The 26,109-nt window shown below is 45.4% G+C and overlaps 1 protein-coding gene and 7 gene segments (V, D, J or C); 5 read left to right on the top strand and 3 right to left on the bottom strand.

Moving 5' to 3' along the window:
* The first annotated feature begins 3,669 nt into the window (after positions 1-3,669).
* LOC124488984 lies at positions 3,670-4,149 on the top strand. The segment is given in 1 exon segment: positions 3,670-4,149. A coding segment is annotated over 1 exon segment (468 nt).
* Positions 4,150-4,325: 176 nt separating this feature from the next.
* LOC124488976 lies at positions 4,326-5,260 on the top strand. The segment is given in 2 exon segments: positions 4,326-4,468; positions 4,920-5,260. Coding segments are annotated over 2 exon segments (393 nt in total).
* Positions 5,261-5,699: 439 nt separating this feature from the next.
* On the top strand, positions 5,700-7,898 carry LOC124484755. The segment is given in 2 exon segments: positions 5,700-7,022; positions 7,169-7,898. Coding segments are annotated over 2 exon segments (516 nt in total).
* A 684-nt stretch (positions 7,899-8,582) lies between these two features.
* On the top strand, positions 8,583-9,376 carry LOC124484823. The segment is given in 3 exon segments: positions 8,583-8,668; positions 8,751-8,815; positions 8,965-9,376. Coding segments are annotated over 2 exon segments (351 nt in total).
* A 91-nt stretch (positions 9,377-9,467) lies between these two features.
* LOC124488975 lies at positions 9,468-17,898 on the top strand. Its single transcript, XM_047051562.1, has 8 exons — positions 9,468-10,076; positions 10,264-10,628; positions 11,587-11,911; positions 15,455-15,622; positions 16,431-16,790; positions 16,951-16,977; positions 17,104-17,210; positions 17,607-17,898. Exons 1-8 carry the CDS (start codon positions 10,031-10,033, stop codon positions 17,631-17,633), a joined length of 1,425 nt encoding a protein of 474 aa, XP_046907518.1. The 5' UTR covers positions 9,468-10,030; the 3' UTR covers positions 17,634-17,898.
* Positions 17,899-19,759: 1,861 nt separating this feature from the next.
* Positions 19,760-20,523, bottom strand: LOC124488968. The segment is given in 3 exon segments: positions 19,760-19,794; positions 20,060-20,356; positions 20,463-20,523. Coding segments are annotated over 3 exon segments (366 nt in total).
* A 2,383-nt stretch (positions 20,524-22,906) lies between these two features.
* LOC124488963 lies at positions 22,907-23,373 on the bottom strand. The segment is given in 2 exon segments: positions 22,907-23,202; positions 23,334-23,373. Coding segments are annotated over 2 exon segments (336 nt in total).
* LOC124465283 lies at positions 23,115-25,079 on the bottom strand. The segment is given in 4 exon segments: positions 23,115-23,202; positions 23,334-24,049; positions 24,319-24,436; positions 24,797-25,079. Coding segments are annotated over 3 exon segments (564 nt in total).
* Between the last annotated feature and the right edge of the window lie 1,030 nt (positions 25,080-26,109).

The raw sequence follows: 26,109 nt of genomic DNA, 5'->3' as shown, positions 1-26,109 counted from the left end.
GAGATGGAGATCCTGTGCAGCTCGTCTGGACCCACGGCCAGACTGACTACAGAGTGATGCTCTGGTACTTCCAGAAACCAGGGGACACAGCTGTCACACTCATCGGGTATTTGAATCATGGGACTCCAAACTTTGAAGGATCAAATAAAGAACATTTTAGTTTCATTGGGGATCTGGGTGGTGACAAGGCAAAGTACACCTCTCTTGTCATTAAAACCCTTAGTGTAAACAGCCACAGTACAGTTTATTACTGTGCTGCCAGCTATGCACAGTGCTACAGATCACAGCTATTCTCTACAAAAACCCTCCTCTCTCATCCAGGAGTCAAATAAAAAAAAAATCAAACCTAAACCCTCAAGGAAGAAAAAAATGGAAGAAACCTTGGGAGGAGCAATTCAGTGAGGGATCCCCTCCTCCAGAGACAGAGTAGTGGTTTGTGTGTCATAGTGAAACACCTGCATCTGAGGTCTGAACTAGATCCAGCAACATCATATCAGCACAGTCGGATGACATCACTTCCTTTTCCTGCTCCAACTCCACGAAGTGATGCTAAGTGCTCAGTTGGTCCTCCAGGCTCAGCACTGATGGTCACCATGATCAGACTTCTCACTATCTTCTCTGTTCCTTTGTTCTGGATCACAGGTAAGCCTGCTGACCTTACAGGACATTACACGTTGACGCTGCTACAAAAATGCCTTTAAACTTTAGTGTAGCAAACTTACATGATTAATCATATCCGTGTGGCAGGCTTTAAGGATTGCATGATTCAGTATTACAAAGTAATACCCTTGTCTCTCCACAGGAGTGTCACTCAGTCAAGAGGTGAACCAAACTCCCTCTTCTCTCCTGAGGAAGTCAGAACAGAAGATCCAACTGAGCTGCAGTCATAACATTCCTAATTACGACACTATACTCTGGTACCAGCGTTCAGTGGGAGACACTGCCCTGAAACTAATAGCGTATGTTTATTACAAAAGTCCCACTGTCGAGTCTCCATTTCAGGGCCTCTTCAATGTGAGTGGAGATGGTGATAAAGAAGCCTACCTTCATCTCCTCAATCTGAGGCAACCTGAAGACGATGGACAATATGGCTGTGCAGCTTATATGACACAGTGGTAGAGAACTCTGCTCTGCTTTACAAAAACCTTTCAGACAATATCAAGGCGCACCTGTATCAAACCATAATAACAAGCCTGCACTCAGATGAGATGGGAATCATGAACACAAATATACATCTGTCATCTGTCCTGTAGGTGGAGTTACAGCTCAACAAGTCCTCCAGCACCAGACTGGGAGTGAAGTCTTGTTCTGGATCACTCCAGAGCTCAGAGCTCCTCAGAGTCCCTGAACATTTCTGGACTGAGAGTCAACATGGTCACATGTCTCATAGGCACAGTGATTTTCTTCATCCTGACTGGTAAATGTTATATATTCCTCTCAGAGTCATTACTATTTAGATGTGCTAAATGTAAAGTATTTGTGTTGTTTAATAAAGTGTTTTATATGTATTTTGTGTCCAGGTGTGTGTCAGACTGTGGAGGTCCACCAGACTCCCTCTGATCTCCTCAGCAGAGATGGAGATACTGTGGAGCTCGTCTGCACCCACGGCCAGACTGACTACAGAGTGATGCTCTGGTACTTCCAGAAACCAGGGGACACAGCTCTCACACTCATTGGATATATTTACTCTCAGGTTTCCACATATGAGGGTTCATACGCAAAATATTTTACAATGAAGGGTGATTTCAGTGGAAGTGGAACCAAGAATGGCTTTCTGTCTATTAGAAGCCTGTCTCTGTCAGAAGATAGTGCAGTTTATTACTGTGCTGCTAGCAAAGCACAGTGCTACAGATCCCCTCTGTTCTCTACAAAAACCTTCCTCTCTTCTTCAAGAGTGGTTTGTGTGTCAGAGTGAAACACCTGCATCTGACGTCTGAATTAGATCCAGCAACATCATATCAGCACAGTCAGTTGACATCACATCCTGTTCCTGCTCCAACTCCAGGAAGTGAAGCTAAGTCCTCAGTTGGTCCTCCAAGCTCAGCACTGATGGTCACCATGATCAGACTTCTCACTATCTTCTCTGTTCCTTTGTTTTGGATCACAGGTAAACCTGCTGAACTTAAAGGACATTACAAGTTGACGCTGCTACAAAATGCCTTTAAACTGGGGTGTAGTCCCCTTACATGATCATTCAAATCTGTGTGGCAAGCTTTACAGATTGTATTAATCAGTGTTACCCTCCATCTCTTTCCACAGGAGTGTCAGTCAGTTTAAAGGTGAACCAGACTCCCTCTACTCTCCTGGGGAAGCCAGAACAGAAAACCCAACTGAGCTGTAGTCATAACATTCCAAGTTACGACATTATTCTCTGGTATCAACGCTCAGTGGGAGACACTGCCCTGAAACTAATAGGGTATGTTTATTACAAAACTATTACTGTTGAGTCTCCATATCAGGGCATCTTCAATGTGACTGGAGATGGTGCGAAAGAAGCCCACCTTCATCTCCAACTGAGGCAACCTGAAGATGATGGACAATATTTCTGTGCAGCCAGCTACACAGTGGTACAGAGCTCTGCTCTGCTGTACAAAAACGTTTCAGACATTATCAGGCCCTGCAGCACACCTGTATCAAACCACGACCACAGTTTTAAACTCAGAGGAGAGAGAAAGAGTGAGACAGAGAGAGGGACAGAGCGACAGAGATAGAGTGGGTTGAAGGAAAGAGACAGAAAGCATCACTAGGGATATTATATCCCCCCTCCACCAATGAGATCCATGAAGCAGTGTAGGGTAGCTGGTGTAGGTTTGCTAGTGTAGGTTAGCTAGTGTAGGTTAGCTAGTGTAGGTTAGCTAGTGTAGGTTAGCTGGTGTAGGTTTGCTGGTGTAGGTTAGCTGGTGTAGGTTTGCTTGAGTATTGAAAGTGGCAGATCATAATGTCTGCTCTTGTTGTTCCAACGGCCGCAGATGGCTGTTTATGTTCTGGAACTCTGTTTGCTGTATTCTGGTTGTTGTTTATTTTGTGTAGGAGTCAGACGGCTAAGCGGTGAGGGAATCGGACTAGTAATCTGGAGGTTGTCCGATCGATTCCCGGCCGTGGCAAATGACGTTGTGTCCTTGGGCAAGGCACTTCACCCTACTTGCCTCGGGGGGAATGTCCCTGTACTTACTGTAAGTCGCTCTGGATAAGAGCGTCTGCTAAATGACAAAATGTAATGTAAATGTAAATGTAATGTGTTCTTTAAAAAAAGAGTCCTGGGGCCCACCCTCAGTTGGCTTTACTCAATAAAGGATAAATAAAATAAATTTACTACGAATAAATTATGAACGCATCAGATCTATCATCAAATCTGAATACACACACCGACACATCATATGGTGCTGGTGTGTCAACCTGTTTGGTCAGCTAAATTAACTCACAGTATTCTGTAATGTTATGTCTACCTTGGAACATCACTTCCTTCTTAGCAACACAGTAATTTAACACATCCAGTAGAGAGCAGTAGCACAACACTAGCTGTGACGCTGTAGCAGCTATAACTCTCTCCCACACCAGGAAGTATGAAGATCAAATAGAGTTTAGGTCCCTTAGCTCCTCCCACGTCAAAAAGTTTAAAGATGAAACTGAGTTTAGTTGTGTTTCTGATCTACTCCCCTATCTGTGAAGCTGACAATCACCATGACTACAGCTCTTGTGGTGGTCTGTGTCTGGAGACTGGGGGTCCCAGGGGGAGGTTCTGTGTCATGTCCCACGGTCAGGACTGGTACCGGATTAGAACTGTTGGGAGCTGTCCTCCCTCTCCTCTGGATCGCCACGGCATCCGGCTTCTCAACCAACTTCGTTCAACAGTCGCCACGGGAACTCGTTGTGAAGCTAGGAGATGCCATCAACCTCACCTGCAGCCACCATGATAAAAAATACGATCGGATTTACTGGTACAGGCAGGGGTCTGGGCAGGGGCTTCAGCTCCTGGGCTTCCTGACCTTCAAGCAGATGTTTCTAGAAAGTATGTTCCAGAACACAGAAGACGCTCCAGAACCCTTCACCATGTCAGGTGACGCTGAGGCCGAGGGCTTCCTGGAGGCGTCTGCAGTGAGAGCTGAGGACAGGGCCGTGTACTACTGTGCTGTGGGTAGAGCACGGTGAGGCAGCTCCTCTCTCCACGTTACACAAAACCTCAGTCCTCCCCCTACTCCTCCCCCCTCTACCGCCCCTCCTCTTCGCTTATCTCCTCCCCCTCTCTCCTCCCCCTCTCTCATCTTCCCTTCCCACATTAAACACCAGCCGACTGCTGAACCCAGATGGAGACAGCAGCCGTCTGTCTACCACCCACTCATCAGTTAATGACAACGGAGAACCGTTCAACTGAATTCATAAAGCTCAAATACATCTAGCTGTCTCAGAAGTCACACAATGTTCTCAGTCTTCCTGTCTGTGCTTATTTCCCTGTCCCTCTATCTTACAGGTAAGTGTGACAGAAACATCCCCTTCCTGTCCAGGGAAGTGTCTCTCCGCCCTGTCCCTCTCAGCTGGTGTTGTCTCTGTGTCTCTCCACCCTGGCCCTCTCAGCTGGTGTTGTCTCTGTGTCTCTCCACCCTGGCCCTCTCAGCTGGTGTTGTCTCTGTGTCTCTCCACCCTGGCCCTCTCAGCTGGTGTTGTCTCTGTGTCTCTCCACCCTGGCCCTCTCAGCTGGTGTTGTCTCTGTGTCTCTCCGCCCTGGCCCTCTCAGCTGGTGTTGTCTCTGTGTCTCTCCACCCTGGCCCTCTCAGCTGGTGTTGTCTCTGTGTCTCTCTACCCTGGCCCTCTCAGCTGGTGTTGTCTCTGTGTCTCTCCACCCTGGCCCTCTCAGCTGGTGTTGTCTCTGTGTCTCTCCACCCTGGCCCTCTCAGCTGGTGTTGTCTCTGTGTCTCTTGCAGAGGAAGTGCTCTCAGCCCTCATCATCCAGCAGACCCCTCAGCATCTTCTGGTGACGCCTGAACGCCAGCAGACACGGCTCGATTGTCACCACGGCGACAACAGCTACCCTTACATGCTGTGGTACCAACAAAGAGATGGCCAGGGGACCATGGAGCTGGTTGGGTTGCTACACTATGAAAACGCAAACCTGGAGAAGAAATTCCACTCAGGACGCTTCAACATAACGGGCCACTCTAAGGGCAAGGCCGCCCTGGTCATCTCCAACATGGCCGCGGATGACAAGGCTGTGTATTTCTGTGCAGCAAGTCAGCACAGTGTTACATCTCCGTTCCCTCTGTGACAAAAAGTCAGTGCCAAAGCCACATGCCTGACAAGCCACCACCGTTCTAAAACTGCACTGATAGTGTGGTGGAGTCAGTTTAGTCTTTCACAATGAACACAGCATGGGCTACATACCTAAATAACTCAACATGGTGTCCAGCAGTCTGCTAACTAACAGAGAGAATGTGTGTAATAATGAATTAAAAGAAACATAGGTAAGAGACAGCATCGCAGATTTAAATAATCCGTTTTCAACATATACAAAAAGTAGTTACCAGAAGGGGGCAGGCACAGCCCCAAGTTTTTTCATGACATCCCAGTGCCAACATCCAGCTATGTGTACAAATAGGACTGAATGTCATGTTCACATCTCTCAGCCATGACAATGTCTAAAGCTGGCCTTCTCGTCCTTCTTGTCTTCTCTTTTCTCCTGGCTACAGGTAAACAACATAAGCAACACTACACATTTGCAAACATTAGTTTTAGATACACTTTCATAGTAACTCACTGCATGAGTAATGTTAATCTGAAAGACGTATATGATCATTATTTATGTCCCAGGTTGTTCCTCCGTGATTAGCAAGGTGTACCAGATCCCACACGCTTTAATAAGTAACCCTGGAGAGAATGTCGAGCTACGCTGCAATCACAAGCAGACTGGCGCCAATTATATTTACTGGTACCAGCAATCTGTGATGGGAGAGCTCCAATTTCTTGGCAGACTCTTCTACTCGGAGCACATCATGGAAAAGGACGTCGATAAGCGGTTATCCATGGCCGGGACGGCTACTTCCAGCGGCTTGTTGCTCATTTCAAACGCCTCAGTAAAGGACAGCGGTGTTTATTTTTGCACAGCAACGACCACAGTGAAACCAATCCTCCACTTCCCTTAACAAAAACTCAACTGGTCCAAACTTGTATCCGTGAACATATGGTTATTTTAGGATGAAACGATTTATTGAAGTGTTAGGTTTAGTTTAATGGCAAAGATTGATGAAGCTTAACCAATGGTGCGTGGCTTTTAGCTCAATGTATTCGTGCGTGGTCTTTTGTGTGGGAAATTGTGGTTCTTATCTCGCTCAATGCGCAAGGCAATACTGTTTCCTAGCGGTATAGGAGCCCATGGTGGAGTCTTGCCTCTTCTGGGCAAGCTGTACATTGCCCTCTCCAGCTACTTAAACCACAGCCAACATCAGCCTCCAGGGCCGTGTACACGCACACATGTATCTCAAGGCTCACTATAGATTCCTTCTGTGCAGTCAATCGAGGGCACTGCTAAAAGTGCCCCACTTCCAGGGCCGGATTAACAATTTTCTGTGCCCTGGGCAACACACGCATTTTGATCGAACGAGTTGCAATAAAGTACTCACATTAAGGAAAGTTAGGACTGCGTTCATAACGTGATATAACATTTTAGTTGACATTGTCCAGGCCCCCTTAGATGTCATGTGCCCCTGGGCCCAGTTGCCCTAATGGTTAATCCGGCCTTGCCCACTTCCTCAACATAAACCCCTTCTAAAATGTTTGTTTCAGGAGGACTGAGTAATGCACAATTCAAGTGTTCTTTTCATAAACATTTGATATTATTTGGTGCATGTGGGTGGCTCCTCTGTATAATTTTAATTCAGGAAGTGACGTGTTTTACTGTGGTGGTTGAACTGATTATGTTATTTCCTGCCTGCCGCGTTCTGTACTTGTCAGTGTTTGTATTGTGTTTGTCTCTGACTGAGTCAACATGTTCCGAGCCCTCACCATCAGTGTCTTTGCTCTCTGGCACACAGGTACAACAAGCATTCACCCTCTGCCTTTACAACACTGAATTACCTCATTCTTTGTCTTGTGCTTGTGAGTTTGAGACTCACTTGGACCTAACTCCTGGTTCTCATCTACCTTCGGTTCTGAGTGTCTAACTCCTGGTTCTCCTCAGGTTGGAGCCAGACTGTGCTGATCACCCAGTGGCCAGGCTACATCTCCAGCCAGCCTGACGCCTCGGTGGAGATGCACTGTTATCAGAACAACACAGACCATCCCTACATGTTCTGGTACAGGCAGCTGAGAGGGAAGGAGCCCGTGCTGATGGCTACTCTCGTAGCTGGGTCTCCGAGCTACGAACCTGGGTTTGATTCTGGCTTTGGAGTGTCAAGCTCGGAGAAAAAGATGTGGTCTCTGGCCGTGGAGGCGGTGCGCAGTACTGACGAGGCGGTGTATCTGTGCGCTGCCAGTCAGCACGGTGCTGCAGAGTCACGGAGCTCTGAGACAATATCCCTCCCTGGGAGGCTGCCAGGAGGCTCTGACACCTGCTGTTCATGGCCCAGCCTGCTCACTGGTGGTGGGAAAGAATGGGTCTTCCTAAGTAGGCAGTTACCTTATCTACCTCCAGAGGGGGAAAAAAGTTGATTTATTTTAATTCTGACTTAAAGCCATTACATGTTTGGGCAGAAACCAACCATGGACAAATCCTCTTGGATGAGGACTTTCTGTAGCCATGAGGAACAGGACAACATGGGTCATGTTTCTGTGTCTATCTTTAATCCAAAATGACATACAAATACTACATTTAGAAAATGCAGCAGATCAAGGATCTGAATTACATTATTCTAACTTCATTTCAGGGGTTAGTCAAGGAACAGGCTATATTTACCAGGCACAATGCAAAGTAACATCTCAGTTCAACAATAATATATATTCACTACAGGACACTACAGGATATCTCAAGTACAACATTACATAGTCCAATCAACAATACCATCTCAACTATATTACATAGTACAAGCAACAATACCATCTCAACTATATTACATAGTACAAGCAACAATAACATCTCAACTATATTACATAGTACCGTGCAACCATAACATGTCAAGGACAACATTACTGTTGACTTACTATGTGAAATGTGCCCTTGGGTGTCTTGAAAGGCACAGTAAATGTAAGTTATTATCATTAGTGTAGTACAACAATAACGTGTCAACGACAATAGAGGGAGCGCAGATGCTGTCATGTGGAGTATGTGGTTAAGGATTAAACATCTCTATCTGGTGACTGTAAGTCTCTACAGACAGCAGAAGTGTCTAACTGTGAGTCTCTCTACAGACAGCAGAGGTGTCTAACTGTGAGTCTCTCTACAGACAGCAGAGGTGTCTAACTGTGAGTCTCTCTACAGACAGCAGAGGTGTCTAGCTGTGAGTCTCTCTACAGACAGCAGAGGTGGCTAACTGTGAGTCTCTCTACAGACAGCAGACGTGTCTAGCTGTGAGTCTCTCTACAGACAGCAGAGGTGTCTAGCTGTGAGTCTCTCTACATACAGCAGAAGTGTCTAACTGTGAGTCTCTCTACAGACAGCAGAGGTGTCTAGCTGTGAGTCTCTCTACAGACGGCAGAGGTGGCTAACTGTGAGTCTCTCTACAGACAGCAGAGGTGTCTAACTGTGAGTCTCTCTACAGACAGCAGAAGTGTCTAACTGTGAGTCTCTACAGACAGCAGAAGTGTCTAACTGTGAGTCTCTCCAGACCTGCTGATACCCTCGTGGCCATGATTGTTCTGGGATGTCTCGGTTTCTTCATCTTATTTCCATGTAAGCTTTTTCTCAGGCTACCAAAGCTCTGACTTATTGCTTCAAGAGATGTAAAACCTTTTATTAAAGGTATGCTGGTAAAATACATTGCTTTCTCTCTCCATGTCCTGTTTGTCTCCTTCTCTGTGTTCATCCTGTTGTCTCCGTAGGTGCTGTGAAGAGCGTGACCTTCCAGCAGTCTCCGTCTGTCATGGTTACAGAGAACGCCAGTGTAAAAATCTTGTGTAGCCATGACGACAGCAACTTGGTGATCATGCTGTGGTACCAGCAGCGACCTGTTTCTCGGGATATGACCCTCATCGGGTACGGTTATGCCTCCTCCGAGCCCAGCTACGAGGGTCAGTTCCAGGAGAGCTTCCAGCTCACCAGAGAGGACATCCTGAGAGGAGCGCTCGTCCTCCCCCGCGCAGCTCCTGCAGACTCGGCCGTGTATTTCTGTGCTGCCAGTACACAGTGATGTGGCTTGATGCCACCGCCTCACCAAAACCCTGGTGCGCTCAGTCACACAGGAAAACCACCTCACTGCTGTTAGGGAGTTTGGTTGTTTTGTTTTAGACGTTTCTGTGGAGGGATTGGTAAAGTTGTATTCTCAGTGTGAATTATGTTATATGTATATCATATAGCATATATCCAAATGCTGGGAGTTAATTCACATTAGTTTTGTTCACAACGTTCCCTGAAAACAAACTGAAATTAGTCTCGTGTTCCCATGAGGAGTGAGGGAGAGCCTTCTGAGTGGTCGTAACTTTACGCTGGAGCCAGTTCTAACTCATTTAGTCTTTCTAACCTCTGTACCTCTCCTCCATCTCCCTTTATAACTGAGCATGTCATGTAACATATTAATCCAGCAGGCGTTTCTATCCAACGCAACGTACAGAAGGAATTTGAACCTGCAACCTCTTGACCTGCAGTCACATACTCTAACCTCTGAACTGTCCTTTAGGCCTATCCTCAGATTCATGTCCAACAGTACCCCTACCAAGCACCAACCCTCAGACCCTAACACAGCAAGACCCTGCATTACTACATTCATGTCACTGATCCATCACCTCACTGCACCAGACACAAGAGCCACAGGGCACCACAGAGCAAGAGCTAGTCTCCAAGTAAAACACCAACTATTGGTCACGTGACCTGCCGGTTGGTTTACTGTGAACTGGTGAGACCGTGATGTGGATGTAACATCATTCAGCAGGGGAAGTGGTTACCAGCAACATGCTAGTCACAGTCCTGGGAGTTCTTCTGACTCTGATCTACTCATGTGAGTGCAGGAAAGGAATGTTCTGGTACTTTTCCACACAAAACAATTAACACAACTGGTACTGGAGCATGCACAGTACTGCATACTAAACTGGAAATGCTGAAATCATATTTCATTCACAGATTCGAGAATGTTTTTCCATACCTGATCTCCTGAATGCTGTTTCTTCTTCTCTGGTGTTGTGTAGGTGAGTGTTCAGGCCCCACGGTCCTCCAGGCACCCACAGACCTTGTCCTCCACGCTGGGCAGACCGACCAGGTGACCCTGCAGTGCAGCGTGGGTCCAGGCTTCAGCATGAGCAGCTACACCATGCTGTGGTACCGCCAGGCTGGCTCCGGGGCTCCGATAGAGTACCTCACCAAGGAGTACGAGACTCCCGAGGGCCACCTCCAGCCCTCTATCGACACGTCCAGCAACAGCTTCACCCTGCGGATATCAGAGCTGTCTCCGGATGACAGCAGCACCTACCTCTGTGCTGCCAGTCACAGTGCTGCCAAGCAGACTGGGAGCCATGCAAATACATCATGTGAGGCTAATGACATTAGGATGACATGAAAGGCTGATCGGAGATGTGCAGGAAGGTGTTGTGGCTCTTCTGGTTTTGTTAGTGAGCAGGCTGGTGTAACGGTGTGTTGGTGGCGCGCTTGTCTGTCTGTTCAGCTGGGAACCTCCTGAGGGGCGTTTCATAGATAGAGGAGAAGAAGGTTTTGAGGTTGTTTGGCCAGAATAGGAGGCCGATGGGTTACAGCCACCTCAGTCTTGTCAACAATGTCAACAAAAACTGATGTGACAGCATGAACTAGCCACTCTAGAGGATCCACAAGTCATACTTTATATACATACTTATACTTATACATAATTTTCATTACCGGGGGAGGAGTAAAGACATTGTTGGTGGAGAACAGAAGGGAGTTTAGTAGAACGTACTTGTATTAATAATTTTCACTCGGTATAGCTCAGTGGTAGGGCATGGGGATGGGTATAGCTCAGGGGCAGAACATTTGGGCACAGAACCACAATTGCAACCACATTGAGGCAATTTTGCCAAATGTTGCTTTGGATGAAAGGCTCTGCTAAATCAACACAACTTTGCTAAAATCCGGCAACGTCTGAATTTCCCATCTCTGGGGCGTGACCACATGACCCCCCCCCACACACACACACACAAACACACCCCTCCCCCCTCCCGTGTGTATCAGTTTCCTGGTGATGTCAGTAGACAACCTCCCTCTAGGCATGGGGAGGCAGTGAGGATGCAGGAAGGAGGCAGAGCAGGGCTGGGGAACAGAGACCTGGACGTTCTTTCTCTCTCTCTGACGCCATGGAGCTGTTCTGTGTGTTAGTAGCTCTCCACCTCACTACCGGTAATAGCAACCCTCTTCACACACACAGCAGGTTATGTGCCCATCTAAAGAGTGTGTTCAGATATACATTCCAGAACATTCCACCGACAACTAAATGGCTGTTATTTCATTTCCCAGAGTTCTGCTCAGCTGTGAATGTTCAGCAGAGGCCCCGACACGCAGCGCTACGTCAAGCAGAGTGCGTGACTCTGGACTGTGAACACGATGACAGCAACTTTTACTACATGTTCTGGTACCGACAAACAGGCAGCCAGATGCGCATGCTTGCTTCCTCCATGGGCAAGAATGTGTCCACTGTGGAGGCTGGACCCAGATATGCCATGTCTCGTCCTAACCTGACTTACTCCTCCCTGGAGATCAGACAGCTGGAAGGCCAGGACTCTGCGGTGTATCTCTGTGCCTCCAGCACTGGCACGCTGACTCAGAGCAACCACATGGCGCGACAACAACCTAGAAACCACACCGTGGAGTGTGTGTGTGTGTGTGTGGGGGGGGGGGGGGGGGGGGAGGAGGGGGTGGGAAGCATGGGTGCGCTAGGTGGGGGGAGAGGAGGGAGAAGTGGGGGAGGAGGATGGGAGGGGGGGAGGATGTATGAAGACAGAGCTGTCATTCTAAAAAGTAACATTCTGACTTCATCTTTATGTTCGCTATGTCATTTCTATATAAAAACCTTCCCATGAATTTTCATATCAAACTTCGTCTTCCCACTCTGATGACAGGTGACAAATCTGATAGCACAGGTGTCTACCTGAACAGGAGCAACAGCCCCTCAGTCCATGCTGGAGAGGGGCACGCTACAGTCGCTTAGCAACACGTCAGTCAACTAGCTGTCTCAACTGTCAACTCAGCTAGATTCGCCTCAGAAAACATCTCAATCATGATCATAGACTGACCTCTATGGGAGAATTATGTAATTACATCAAAAACTTTTTTTATGTGTTTATAGAGTTTTATATGACAGGATATACTCTAGTTCCAAAGTTGAGCATTTGTCTGCAGGTCAAGAAGCCACAGGTTAAAACTGCTTTGGATAAAAGCGTCTGCTAAATTAATATTATTATTACGACAGTTGTTCCTCCTCTTCCTGGTTCCCTTCTCACCTCTCAGAGGGGTCCGTTTTAGAGGGCATGTTCAACGTGCGAATACAAACAGCTTCAGGGTCAGTAATATGAATAACCTTTGATCTGATTTTGGTTGGACTGTATGAGACTTGGTTTTCCATTATAGAGACCAAAGGCTGTAGTCTACAACTAGAAATATCTGCTTGAGACACTAAAAGAGCACATCTTAAATCTGAACGATCCACATACTGTATCTAAAGGTAAAACATCTAAGATAACATCTAAATACTAGCATTGGAATGGATTTCTGAGCAACTTATAACCACATGTCTCTGTCAGGCAGTACCGGTAGTGTTTATACAATTGATACTAACCAAAACAATGGAATGTTTCATTATGATTTAGTCCTGTGTACTGTATGTGGTCCTATTGTTGGATGTAAGCTTTACCAGGGTGGTGGGGGTGTAAACAGGGTGACAGCTGTCAACTCCTTTGCAGCAGGAAAAGAAACACCCAGCGTGTACCTGTCCTCCCCTCCTTCCTTCCTGCTCGCTTACTCTCCCTCCATCCTCCCCAATCCTTCCTCCCTTCCCTTCTCTCCTCCCCCCTTTCCTCTCCTCCTTCCCTCTACCCTTTGTCCTTCCCTCCTCCCCTCCTCGTCTTCTCCCCCCACCTCCCTGTCCTACCCTATCCTCTCCTCCCCTTCTCGTCTTCTCCCCCCACCTCCCTGTCCTACCCTATCCTCTCCTCCCCTCCTATTCTCCTCCCTTGTTCTCCCCTCCTCTCTGTTGCTTTTCTTAGCGCTCACAGAAATAGAAGCAGTCCATGCAGAGGTGTCTCTCACCTCAGAGGCTCCTGCCAGCGCACCTGCTCTCAGCGCCGGCCTCAGAGAGATGGAGGGGTGGATATGGAAGAGTGTGGAGAGGAGGGGGGTAGGGAGGAGTGATACTGTTGCAAAAGAGAGAAACTGTGTTTTTGTGTGATGGTTTAACACCGTGGGGACAGGGGGCCACGGTGATACATTCCTATTGAGCCGCCGTACAAAAACCTCCTGCCATCAACTTCTATAGAGGAGAGCTCTGCAGCGGCCTGGGGCGGACGGATGCATGGACTTGCTTAGTGACCAAGGAGCCTACAACAACTAAGACCTCTGACATTTATAAAATAAACTTTAAAAGTGAATATTTTGAATAATCTGCAGAATTGTTGGAGATTCTATCGGACAGGTACAAGTGTTTGTATCCCTTCTCTCTCACAACATCTACTTCTTTTTGGAATAAAGAAATACATTTCTTCAGTTGGTCGTGGATACCAACAGTCTTGAAACATCCTGCCAAGTCTTGATTTTGAAGTGACCTGGGTCTTTTTGGAAGAGGACATTTTCAATGTGACACTGGAAGTCAAGCCTACTTTGGGAATGGAACAAAACTGACTGTTTTAGGTAAGTTCAGCTCCTTCAAAGTCACAACACTGTAATTAATTTAAAAAACTGGAAAGAATGTTGAAGTTGTCATGAGAGATGTTGGGTTCTGTCAAAAGTTCCACTAATGGGTTGGTGTGAAAACACTGTGACCAATCAACCAGCCTTCTTTGGCAACGGAACCAAACTCACAGTTTTAGGTAAATATGTTAAAAATGCTTGAAAACATTTGTCTTTATTTCCCATGTCTGTTAGGGTCTTGTTAGTGTGGAGTTAGGGATGGGACTGTTGTAGAACAGGAGGTTAGAGAGGACGGGGCATAGTTAGCATATTATGCTAAACCCCACCAGTGTGTACAGTGCCAACCCAGCATACTTTGGAGCTGGAACCAAACTGACCGTTTTGGGTAAGAAACTGCACAATGTCTCTTTGTTTGGAGTAGTTGAACTGTGATATGGGGGATTGATACTGTATGGTGAAGGATGCTTGTAGATTTCCACTTGGTCGTTTTTGATGTTGAGCTTGTGCACTGTGCCAATTATGAAGCCTACTTTGGTCAAGGCACAAAACTGACAGTTCTGGGTGAGTAATCCTTACAAAATATGTGGGTTGTAACTGCAGGTGTACAGTAGGTGAGCTGAAATACCCAAACCTAGCTGAATATATCTGTTGAAATATTAGCGTTTCAGTTTGTATCCGTTTGTGTTTGGCAGTGGTTGTACTGTATCGTGGTGTTGTAGGAGTCTGTCAAGAGAATAACATGATTAAAATGCAAACGGGATCAAATGTACTATAGAGAGAGGAAGGCAGCTGGGAGAGATGGGTGAATTAGAGTTGAGGTCTGGAGAGCTGTGACTCTGGCAGAGAAGCTTACTTTGGTGGAGGAACCAGGCTGACTGTCCTAGGTGAGACCAGATTTCCTGTCAATCCTGTTCACAGCCAACACAGGATAGTATGATTAAAATATGTAAATTGGACTCCTTTGTGTTGTACAATAACAATGTATTGTGACAATCTGGAAGCAGGTTGACTGATAGATTGTGACATGGGGATTGCTAGATACAAAAAAACTGCAACATCAGCAACAACACAAACATTTACTAAATTAAATTAAATATAAATTTACGCATGTATAAATTGCAGCAAAGGAAGGCTGACCTCTGTCAGATCACACTCTGATCTCATGGATCTTGTCCCTCAAAGAGTCACAAAGACTGAGAACGTTTTCTAAAGGTGGAGTGACATCAGGAGAATTTGTAAAGATGGTTTTTGTAACAGCGTAGACACTCTGTGCTCGTACTCCCAGGCATACTTTGGAGCTGGAACGAAACTTACAGTTTTAGGTAAGAAAAGATGCTGTAAATTGTTATGATATGTGTGTAAAGCTCTCTAATAAAGTAACAGTCTTGGCATAATCAGTATTGTACAAACCTTTAGCTGATTACGACCATTTATTTGGTTGAAATGACATAAGGATGTTGCATTTTGAAACGGTAAAAATAAATTTCAAAGTCTTGTAGGATTTATAAACTATAGGAAGCACTGCCTGTGCTCTGCCATCATATTGGGCTATTGCGGTGATTATGTGCAAGAGTTGGCTCTATGCCCAGATCCTGGTGCACAATGAGTTTATATCTCCGTTAGCGACTGTGGGTTTCAATGAGGCTTATTTTGGGAAAGGAACCAAACTCACCGTCTTAGGTAAGACTTAATTAATGTCTTAAATGTCTCAGGGATAGCCTACTGTAGACAATTTGCAGTGATCGAATAAAGCTGATAGAAGTGTGGAGGGTTTTCTGTTAGCCTACATGTGTGTGGAAAACACTTCTCCTCCGAGTATGCCTACAATACACTAATAATACACAATATATAATATTAACAATACACTGATAATTGTTGTTGTTGGTCAGGTTATGAATCAGGATGTAAAATGTGAGGTTCTATCAATATCCGTGTTGTGTAGAATAGTGAGAAATGATCTTACAGTAGGTAAGAGCGCAAAAGCAGGGTGTTTTTTCTGTAGCCGTTTATCAGTGTGAACTACAACCCTGCTTTCTTTGGCGGCGGGACTAAACTCACGGTCCTAGGTGAGAAACCTTCAGTGTTTAAACTGTGGCTGTGATGTATGAATTCCCATGTTAATGAGAGATGCTGGAACCGTCTATTAATCCTGTCTCAAATGAAGGGTAAGTGATAGATTATGTGACAGAGTAGCCTAATATAGTTTTCTACACATGGTAAGAATGTGAACATTCAAGAATAATGTTTTCTGGACAGCCGTAGAAAACAGGCAGGCTATAGTTTTCTGCTAGTGCGTATGTGGTGTGCTCCAGTGGTTATCCGGCTTACTTCGGAGGGGGGACTAGGCTAACAGTGCTCGGTAAGAAATCTGAAATGTTGTTAGAATTCTTTTTTAATGCTCCTTCAATTTGGCCGGAAAATGTTTGACGTTAGGCTACAGAACAATGTGAAAATATAGTGTTGAGAATTGTGTATTCCCTCATTGCAGATCCCAAAATATCAGACATAGCCATCGCACCGAAGGTCAGTGTTCTGCCCCCCTCCACACACGAGTGTAAGGATGCAAAAGACAACAAAAACAAAAAGACCCTGGTGTGCGTGGCCACCGGCTTCTACCCGGATCACGTCAGCGTGTCCTGGAAGATCGGTGACCGTAACGTGACCGATGGAGTGGGGACGGACAACTCGGCCGTGTGGGACAACGAAACGGAGAGGTACAGCATCACCAGCCGCTTGAGAGTGCCTGCCGGAGAGTGGTACACAGACACCAATCAGTTCAACTGTACTGTCCTCTTCTTTGATGGTACGGAAGACAAAGCCTTTTCAGCGTCTGTTATGGGAGATAAAGGTACGTTAAACGAATGACTTGAGATCCTCAAAATATATTTAAAGGCTGAATGTAATGGTAGGCCTACTGTGTCTTGTGTGTTATTGTGGTAGATATGTTTAATGTAATTTAATGGTGAATGTTACTGTATCTAAGGTTGGCTAATATTTGTTTCTGACAGCTCCGTCAACTGGAGGCATGACAACAGGTAGGTTTCATACATGTATTTTTAACGAGCTCAAATTGTGTGAGATGCTGACTACTGTATCTTTGACTCTGCCATTGGAAACCCACATTGCCGTCAAGGCTTATGGAAGTGTGTTGTTTTCCACAGAGAACTACGTGAAGAGCACTCAGACAGCTAAACTGGCGTACATCGTCTTCATCGCTAAAAGCAGCCTGTATGGGTTCTTTGTGGTCGTGTTTGTGTGGAAGCTCCAGGTGACTGTTCTACACTAACCACTCCACCCCTGCAACAGCTATGGAAACACTACACTGTTTATGCTATACTATAGTATGCTTAAGAGCCCTGAGATTACCTTCACAATAAAGGGCTCACTAAAAATATAATGCCAAAATTATTATTACTACACTATTTGAAACTATTTTAAATGCATGCGTTTACGGGTTTGCTGAGTGGTCAGAGCATTGTAACAACAGCAGATTAAGAGGTTCAAATCCCTCTAACTACACTTTTGATCAGTCTTCTTCAAAATAACACATTATTATTATTATGATTACTATTCGCTCATTCCTAGGCAGTTGATAAAAGGTTCTGTAATGTTTTGAAAGTAACAGCAGTGTGTGCCTGCCACCTGTCTCCTCTCTCCTCCACAGGGTAAATCTGGGAAGCATTTCACCTGAGGCCACAACAGGAAACCTGTGTTGACTGGGATGGTGGGGTACTGTATATAGAAATGATTGCAGAGTAAAGAGGGCTTTGTTAATAGGGATTTCTGAAATAACCTCAAGCCTGTATAGAAAGAACATTGTGAAGACAAACTTTTGTTCTCTACCTTTTTGAAATGAATTAACCATAATAGTGTATGTTTGTATTCAACATAGCAGCTGCATCTGCTAACATTATTCACATTCAGATTTTTCATTGTTAATAAAGTTGTAATATACATTTTGAGTGATGGTTATTATTATAGTTATTCTGACATTTAGTCAATAATACCGTTTTTAAATGAATGAAGAGTGGGTGAAACTTTCAATTCAACAATGAGTGTTCAAACTGATACAAAGGCCACTGGAAGGAAAGTAGGACTCCTTCAACTTGTGTTCCAAGCTGTATTACAGTATTTCCACAGGAAGTGCACCTGAGAGCAGGATATTTAGAGCAGATGTTCTCATTCTGATGTGTGACTACTTTTCTGAGAAACATGCCCTGCTCAGCGCCCACACGGCGATGCGGTTTCCTGGTAGCGCTGCAAAGTGCTGCAAAGTGCTGCAAAATGGTGCGAGGCATGATTGCTCACTGGGGCTTCGTCTGAGTTTTTCCACTAAGCTAAACTGGATCTCTGACATTTAGTTTGGGTATTGTGTTTTCATTAACACATAACCTTTTCCATTTTGCCTAGCAGTCTTAAAACAAAAATTACATAAGTTAAGGAATGAGAATCTGTTCACTAATAGATAAATATTGATCTGTATAATGAATATTTGATCTGTACCACTGGTGTACTCGGGGTGGGGGTGGGGGATGCAGTGCTGTATAGGGTACTCCTACAGGTGAGAAAAGCGTGCCCAATTTGGTGCTCCTCTTATGCCCTTCCAAGTGAGAAAACATGATGAAGTGCTCTTGCAATGGAGAAAAAAAAGTCCCAGTGAAGAAAATGAAATGCTGCCCTTCCAGTCATTCCTACAACGTGCCCTCTAGGACATGCTGTCTCATGTCCCATGACATAACTTAGGGTGCCGCTAAATACTTTGATAAGATATAGAATTTCTGTCAAACCCTGCTTACATTCATAACACATTGTATGGCCTCCTAACAAATCTTTTGCCAGGGGTGGATAAGTCAGGTTAATATCTGCACTATCACATGTATTGTTCTTTCATTACATAAACTCTATATTATGTTAGGTTAACTGTATTTGATAGTCAAAGACAAAATGATTGTTGCCAACAATGGACATCACTCTAGTTTAATACCTTGCTCTTGTGCATGAAGTCCCACAGAGTTTCTTAAGAAAAAGGAATCTACCCTTTAAATAAACTAATGTTGATCTGTAAGATGAATGTTGATTTGAATAATTGTGGAAGAAAAAAAGTCAGTCTTCAAAAACAGTGTGGCTTCAGTTTAGGTTCCTGAGTTATTCAAGGATATTATGAGAATAAAACATTTGTTAATGAAGAACAGTTTGCTTTTATTCCACATTTATTTTTGATCTGTATATGAATGTTGATCTGTCTATTGAATGTTGATCTGTAGAACAGCTAGTGATCTACATATTTTTGAGACTGCCATGCACATGAGTGTCGTAGTGAATCTAGCACAGAGTCGCACCTGACAACAGGAAGAAGATGTTCTCTTCCTATCGCCAGCCAAGGCCAGGAAGTGGTCACAGAGTGCAGCGTAGCCTCAAGCCCATGTGCACAGAAACCTTGTGTGTGTGTGTGACCTTGCACTTCACCACCACCGCACACAGACACACCTGCAGCCACGCAACTCTGCTCCTCCAACCACTCGCTTGGTGCAGAAACAACTACAGTATGGGAGGGTGAGACAGGGTGAGGCAGGGTGAAGCAGGGAGAGACAGGGTGAGGCAGGGTGAGGCAGGGTGAGACAGGGCCGGTGAGACATGGAGAGGCAGGGAGAGGCAGGGTGAGTCAAGGAACTTGAGGCAGGGAGAGGCAGATGGGGATGGGTACAGCTAAGGAGTTAGAAGATTTGATTACAGATCCAGAAGTCCCAGGTTCAAATCCTTTCCAGTATATTGCTTTGGATAAAAGTGACTCCTAAATGAACACAACATATTACAGTATTAGATAAGGGGAGATGAGGCCTCCAGCTCCATTCCTGAGATGACAGTTGTGTTACACGACCCAGAGTATCACACAGCCATCTTCTACATGTGACACTGCATTAGTGTACTACATCTACACTGCTAAAGACACTGGTTTGAATGCATACATTACACCCATCCACCTCATCCCTTGGGACAGTGGTGCTTGTGGGAGGAAGGTGTGGGGCTTTCATGTTCTGTCCAGAAGACAGAGCAGTACAGTACATGACTGTAATGACACTGGGGTTTTTGTATGGCTCCCAGCCTGCTCTGCTATGCTGTGGGTACTGGCTGCACAGAACCACACGCTGGGCTCTGTCTGGGCCACACCGGACGACTGCAGAACCATCGTCTGGCTGTCGGGCCGCACGGCGCTGAACCCGTCCTTACTGGCTGGTTCTACAAACCCAGCAGTGACCGAGGTGAAGACCAGCCTCATACCGTCTGCCCTGGTCCAGCAGTACCAATAGAGGTAGGGGTCGCTGGTGCCAGAGACCGAGCAGGAGACCTTCACGGGGGAGAGAGGAGACAGAACCTGGCTGGGAGGATGCTGCTGGACGTCCATGCCCGCTATGTCTGGAGGGGGAGAGGGACGAGTTAGTGTAACACTGATGGAGAGAGAAGTACGGATTTCAGACAAACTCTACTTGGTATGGTTATTATAGTGGATGTGTTTTCTTACATTTAAGCAGCAGGAAACAGAGAAGAGACTTCATAGTTGGTCCAGGTGAACTGAATGACTGACTGACTGTTTACAGTTATAAATGGGTAAACCATCTGGAACAGCGTTAGGACAGGTTTGGGTCTCGCAGGACCTCTAGTGGTGACAGGTGGTATCTCCCTTCTAAAAGCTTCTAAACGCTTCCAATACGCAGCAACATGACAGCATTTACATGTTGTTCATTTTTCAGACGCTTTTATCCAAAGTGACATACTAGACATAGATGGACACTAAAAAACAAAAGAATAAAGTCAAAACAGAGTTAATCAAAATATTATTTTATTTCCCAATAATTACAGAATAACAAAAGGATGAAAACAGTAAAATTACTGTTATTCTGAGCTGGTATAAGATCGTTTGTATCATGATGTTCCTGACAAGAATTGATTGAAATTGATGACACAGAAAATAAACTGAAGTTCCCTGGTAGGTCAAATGGAACGATGCAAGCTAGTTTTACAATATCTTCAGATTCTTCGAAAAAATTCAAACAAAAAAGCAACTGATTCCGTTTAGATTAGAGCACCTGTAGCACTCTAAATGATTGACAGATGCAGCAGTCTAGTGTGTGTGTGTGTGTGTGTGTGTTTGTTTGTGTGTCCATTAAATATTGGGGATGGGAATTAACATACTCACCAGCCAACCAAGTGGCTTTCAATTAGGAATATGCGTAGGAAATGGAAAGTTAGGAAAATTAGGAAAGTCCTGCAAGCTGGCTCAATGTTTCATTGGTCCTTTCTGCATTACACCGATAGTATTTCTGGTTACCTACTGTTTATACTAAACCAGGTCTCTAGGAATAAATCCCATCATATTTTTATAAATATACATGTATCTTTATTAAAAAGGTGAGGTACAGGGAGGTGAAGTACAGGGAGGTGAGGTACAGGGAGGGGAGGTACAGGGAGATGAGGTACAGGGAGGTGAGGAACAGGGAGGTGAGGAAGGGCTACAGGCTGAAAAGAGCCAAGACTGTTTGGAAGTTTCTTTATTTTGCTGAGTCAGAAAATGTGTTTGTAGAGTGACCATGTATTTGTGTTTTCATGTTATTCTTGGCCCAATGCATCAGTTACACAGCTGCTAACAAACTAGAATAAACATACATAACCAGTTGGCTTAGACAAAGTTATACAATAACAGAAAATCAAGGCCATCTTATGTGGAATACCGAGGGACTATATATATAAAGTGTTGTGTCAGTACAACAGGCAGGGTTTTCTATTTCCCAATGGCTCCTCTGGTTCTGTTTCTCTTCTCAGCACTTGCTGCTTGGCCTCTTGGCTTTGAAGCTTGTGTGGTTACAGACTTTCAATGAATGTAATGAATTTTTTTACATAAACACTGAACCCACAGGTATAGATCAGAATGCTGTAAAAATATGCCAGAAAAAAGGTTTCGACTACTACGCTTCCCTGTATTCCACAAGTCATCGGATTCCAGTGTACAGTGCCTATACCATTGATCATACCTGCAGGAACAATGATTTACAGAGAAGAGGAGTCTGGTTTATTGAACCACAGGTAATATTGAGTGGATGATGTTATTAGTAGGCACAGTTATTAGGCACAGTTATATTAAATATAATCTAAGTATTACTGTAATGGTGTTATTCACATGCCCCAGTATAAATCTGCTATGCCCCGGTAAAAAAATAAAAAATAAATTTGAGTTTTAACAATTTACTTCATCAGTCAGTGCATTCATTTGGATTGATAATCCTGGAAAAAGAATCCCAATCAACGCATTTAATATCAACTCAGTTGAACTGAAAACAGAAATTCCATGTCTTGTATGCATTTGCTATACTCCCATGCTTATTTGTAGCCTACGTACACAAACATTATTATTTTGATGTCTTGTTTTTAGATTTCTGACATTGGAGGAGAGGACATGACTGTTACAGGACGTAACATAGACTTGATCAAACAAAATCAAGCGCTCAACGAGGGTTATGAACCCACCGAGTCTGTTTTTCTCGCTGAAATGTTGTTCTGCTCACCCTTGATGCAGGGCAGACAGAGAGAGCAGAGGATGAAGGCTAGGATCATGGTGAACAGTCTTCTGTTCTGTGACGACCTGATGACCTGCTGGCATTCAGCATGGTCCTGTACATGAAGAGGAGGAGGGCGGGGCTACCAGAGTGACATCACAACTGTCACCTCAGTACCAACATCCTCAATCATCAGAAGTTTGACTCTGCCTCCCCCTGCTGGGTTGGAGGTGAACTGATTTCTTTGTTCAGATGGATTTCCTTTGGAGCAGTAGTGACAGAGTAACCTTCTGGTGACTCAGAGGGGCATGAAACCACAGCAGCTTATCTGTCATCAGTTCATGTTGTGTGCACACGTGTTATTTTCACCCTGAAGATGATTGTATCAGTTTTTGTTGAGGCGTCTGCCTCAGCTCTACCACTGTGCTTCCTGTTTGACACAGAAGTAGACCCCGGTGACTGAGCTGTTGGCCGTTGTCACAGTGAGATCCAGTGCAGTCCCGTGTCGTGTGGCTGAGTATCTGACCTCCAACCCCTCACTCACAGTCACCATGTTGACGTATGCGTGGACTATTAGAGTGAGGTGCTTCTGGCCGTGTCTCTGGAGGTACCAGAGCATGCTGTTGTAGGAGGTGCTGATCTGGGAGCAGCGCAGGGTCGTATTCAGGCCCTCAGCCACGAGCACGTCGGGGGGCTGTTTCACCCCAGAACCTAAGTCAAAGAATGTTCCAGAACTACCGGTTAAGAGCCTGAGCTGTTTGCTTTTCTCCATCAGAACCCGGAACAAACACACATCCACACACTCATTTTGTTTATGAAGTTTAATCGGCCTGTATAGTTACCTAGTGGCAGAAGCTGGAGAAGAAGGCACATGGCAACCATTTTCAGAGCCATATTCAGAGAGATTACCTCTCAGAGACACTAGTTGTTCAAGCTCACAGATAGACTGACTGCTGGAGTTGTGTGATGCTGCTGTGGTCTCTGGAACACCTAGAGGATGCCTCAACACTCACCCTGCCTCAACCCACAGACACCACACCCCCAGAGCCTAACCCCTCCTCGGGGTTAATGCTTCCTGGCTGGCTTGTTGGCTGGCTGTTTTCTTGGCTGTCTTATTGGTTTCTGGCTGGCAGGTTCGTTGGTTTCTTGGCTGGATTCCTGAAAGGCTGTCTGTCTGATTGGCCAGTTGGTTGATTTCCTGAAAGGCTGGTTTCCTGGTTAGCTGGTTGTTTTACTGGCTGGTGAGCTGATTGGCTGTCTGGCTTAGAGGCTGATTGGTTGGTTTCCTGGTAGTCTGTCTCTTTGCTGGTTGGGTGGTTAGTTGGTTAGTTTTCTGGTTGGCTGACTGTGGGAGGTTTTTGTCATGGCTGCAGGTGTGGATCTGTCACTGTGTAGAGACTTGACAGCACAGTAGTAAAGAGCGCTGTGAGAGAGTTGAGACTTCTCCAGGTGCAGAGCCAGAGAGGAGCCCTTCCTGTCCCCCCTGAAGCCCTGGATCAGACCTTGGGCCTCCACCTCCACGTTCTGTCCAGAGGACCACAGCAGCAGCTGCAAGGTGCTGGGAGATCAAAACACACACTTTTTGTACTGGGCCTGGTGAGATACAGACCATTCATTGACTCTACCCACAGAAATATTGTTAGAACAGAGCACTTCTAATCCTTGAATCTCTGCTGTATTTTCTACATGCTTTGTTTGTCACTTTGGATGAAAAAGTCTGCTAAATGAGTAAAATTCAAAATGTAAGCAGGCTCATTGGACTCCATGGTTTACAGTAGAGCTGCATGCTTCAGATGGATCTTGTTGGAGAGAGAGATTAGACTTTACCTTCCCCTCTGCTGGTACCAGATCATGACAGATTTGGGGGTGTTCTCCTGGTCACAGGGGAGTCTCACAGGTTGCCTCTCCTCAACCACCACCACAGGGGGCTGCTTCAGGGACAAGCCTGCACTCAAAACCAATGCACCACTGACAGAATCACACAACTATATTGTAGATCTAACGAAGATCCAACAAACCAAGCTGCTAAACAATCGTTTCCACATTGTTGCACACTATACATTTAACACAAGAGGAGTCAGATGGCTGAGCTGTTAGGGAATCGAGCTAGTAATCTTAAGGTTGCCAGTTTGATTCTCAGCCATGCCAAAATGATGTTGTGTCCTTGGGAAAGGCACTTCACCCTACTTGCCTCGGGGAGAATGTCCCTGTACTTACTGTAAGTCGCTCTGGATAAGAGCGTCTGCTAAATGACTAAATGAAATGTAAACACAAGAAGATGCGGAAGAATCAAAGTTAGCATTACCCAGTGTTGGCAGAGACAGGATCAGCCACGTTAACATAGTTGTTGGCTCCCAGCTTACAGTCTGAGTGCAGAGGTACAAGACTGCAATGAGGATGCTGTCATGGAGGTCACATGACCAGGTCCCTGTGTGAGGGGGGTCACATGACAAGTCTCCTGTATGTGTGTGAGTGAAAGAGGTGGGCAGCACTACAGAGGCCTGCATCATCTGATGTGGTGTTGCATCAGGAAGCTCCTCCTCTCCTCATAGCTGAGCAGAGTTCTGGCCCTGGATCAAAACTGGTGACGGTGGCTTCATGCAGGTGTGTGGAGGAGTCCTACCACACAGACAGCACAGTCTGGGAGACGTTTTTGTATTGAACAGAGGGGATTTACACCACTGTGGCGACGAGCAGCACAGAAATACACTGCACTGCTGTCTGAAGAGAGCTGCTCTATTGTTAATGTGCAGGTTTGGCCTTGGTCTGCACTTCCTGTTATCTTGAACCCAGATTCAGTAAATTCAGTTGTCCCTACCATGTGTCCCAGATACACTAGTTGTCTAGTGTTGGTTTGTTTGTACCAGTAGATGTAATCAAAATCCTGTATTTCATGTCTGCAGTTTAGTTCAGTAGAATCTCCCAGGTCCTTAATCAAGGCTGCAGGAGTCTGGTGAACTTGATCACTCAGAGACAAACCTGCAGATGAGAGAAGACAAGATGTTATTGCCTTAATAAAAAAATAACGAGTAGCCAAAGGAATGAATCATCTCATGAATGTAAACTTACCTGAACCCCAGACAGCATGAATGGATATGCTGATGAGCAGGATGATCATGGTGCTCCTGTCTGCTGAAGCTCTACCAGTGAGGCTTCACTCAGATAATCAGGGACTTGTTCTGACCTGTTACTGCTGGACCACTTTTGTCTTTACTGGGTCTTGATTTGATTGTGTGTTGGTTTGTTGGATTGATAAAAGTACAGTGAAAGCAATTGGTAATGTTTCTAAAGTTCTGTTCACATGAAGTCTGCTTACTGACTGAGAGGGAGGAGGCTGTCTACCACTGAGCTACACCCACCCCCTGCTGTGTCACAGTGACTCTGCCCAGAGGAGGTGGATGGAGGGAGTGTCAGCAGAACACACTGTCATCTCACATGACGTCACTCAGGACCTTTCAGGAGAAGTCTGAGGTTTTAAAAGAACAGCAGCAACATTAGAGACATGAGGATTGATGGAACTGGAGAGCCCCCTACAGTCCATGATGGGTATAAACATCATCAGATGGTTCATCATTCTGAATAAAGATGAAAACTCACAGGGTTTTTTTGTCCAGTTGC

The sequence above is a fragment of the Hypomesus transpacificus genome, chromosome 3 (assembly GCF_021917145.1).
Source record: "Hypomesus transpacificus isolate Combined female chromosome 3, fHypTra1, whole genome shotgun sequence".
Classification (NCBI taxonomy): Eukaryota; Metazoa; Chordata; class Actinopteri; order Osmeriformes; family Osmeridae; genus Hypomesus; species Hypomesus transpacificus.
The sequence above is the reverse complement of the archived record's forward strand: the minus strand, read 5'-3'. Positions and strand labels throughout refer to the sequence as shown.

Excerpts from the sequence above, each read along its gene's own strand:
- LOC124488975 (XM_047051562.1), top strand. The coding sequence starts at position 10,031 with ATGCTAGTCACAGTCCTGGGAGTTCTTCTGACTCTGATCTACTCAT. Across the intron at positions 15,623-16,430 it reads AACCAAACTCACCGTCTTAG|ATCCCAAAATATCAGACATA; the intron begins GTAAGACTTAAT and ends CCCTCATTGCAG. Across the intron at positions 17,211-17,606 it reads TGTTTGTGTGGAAGCTCCAG|GGTAAATCTGGGAAGCATTT; the intron begins GTGACTGTTCTA and ends TCTCCTCCACAG.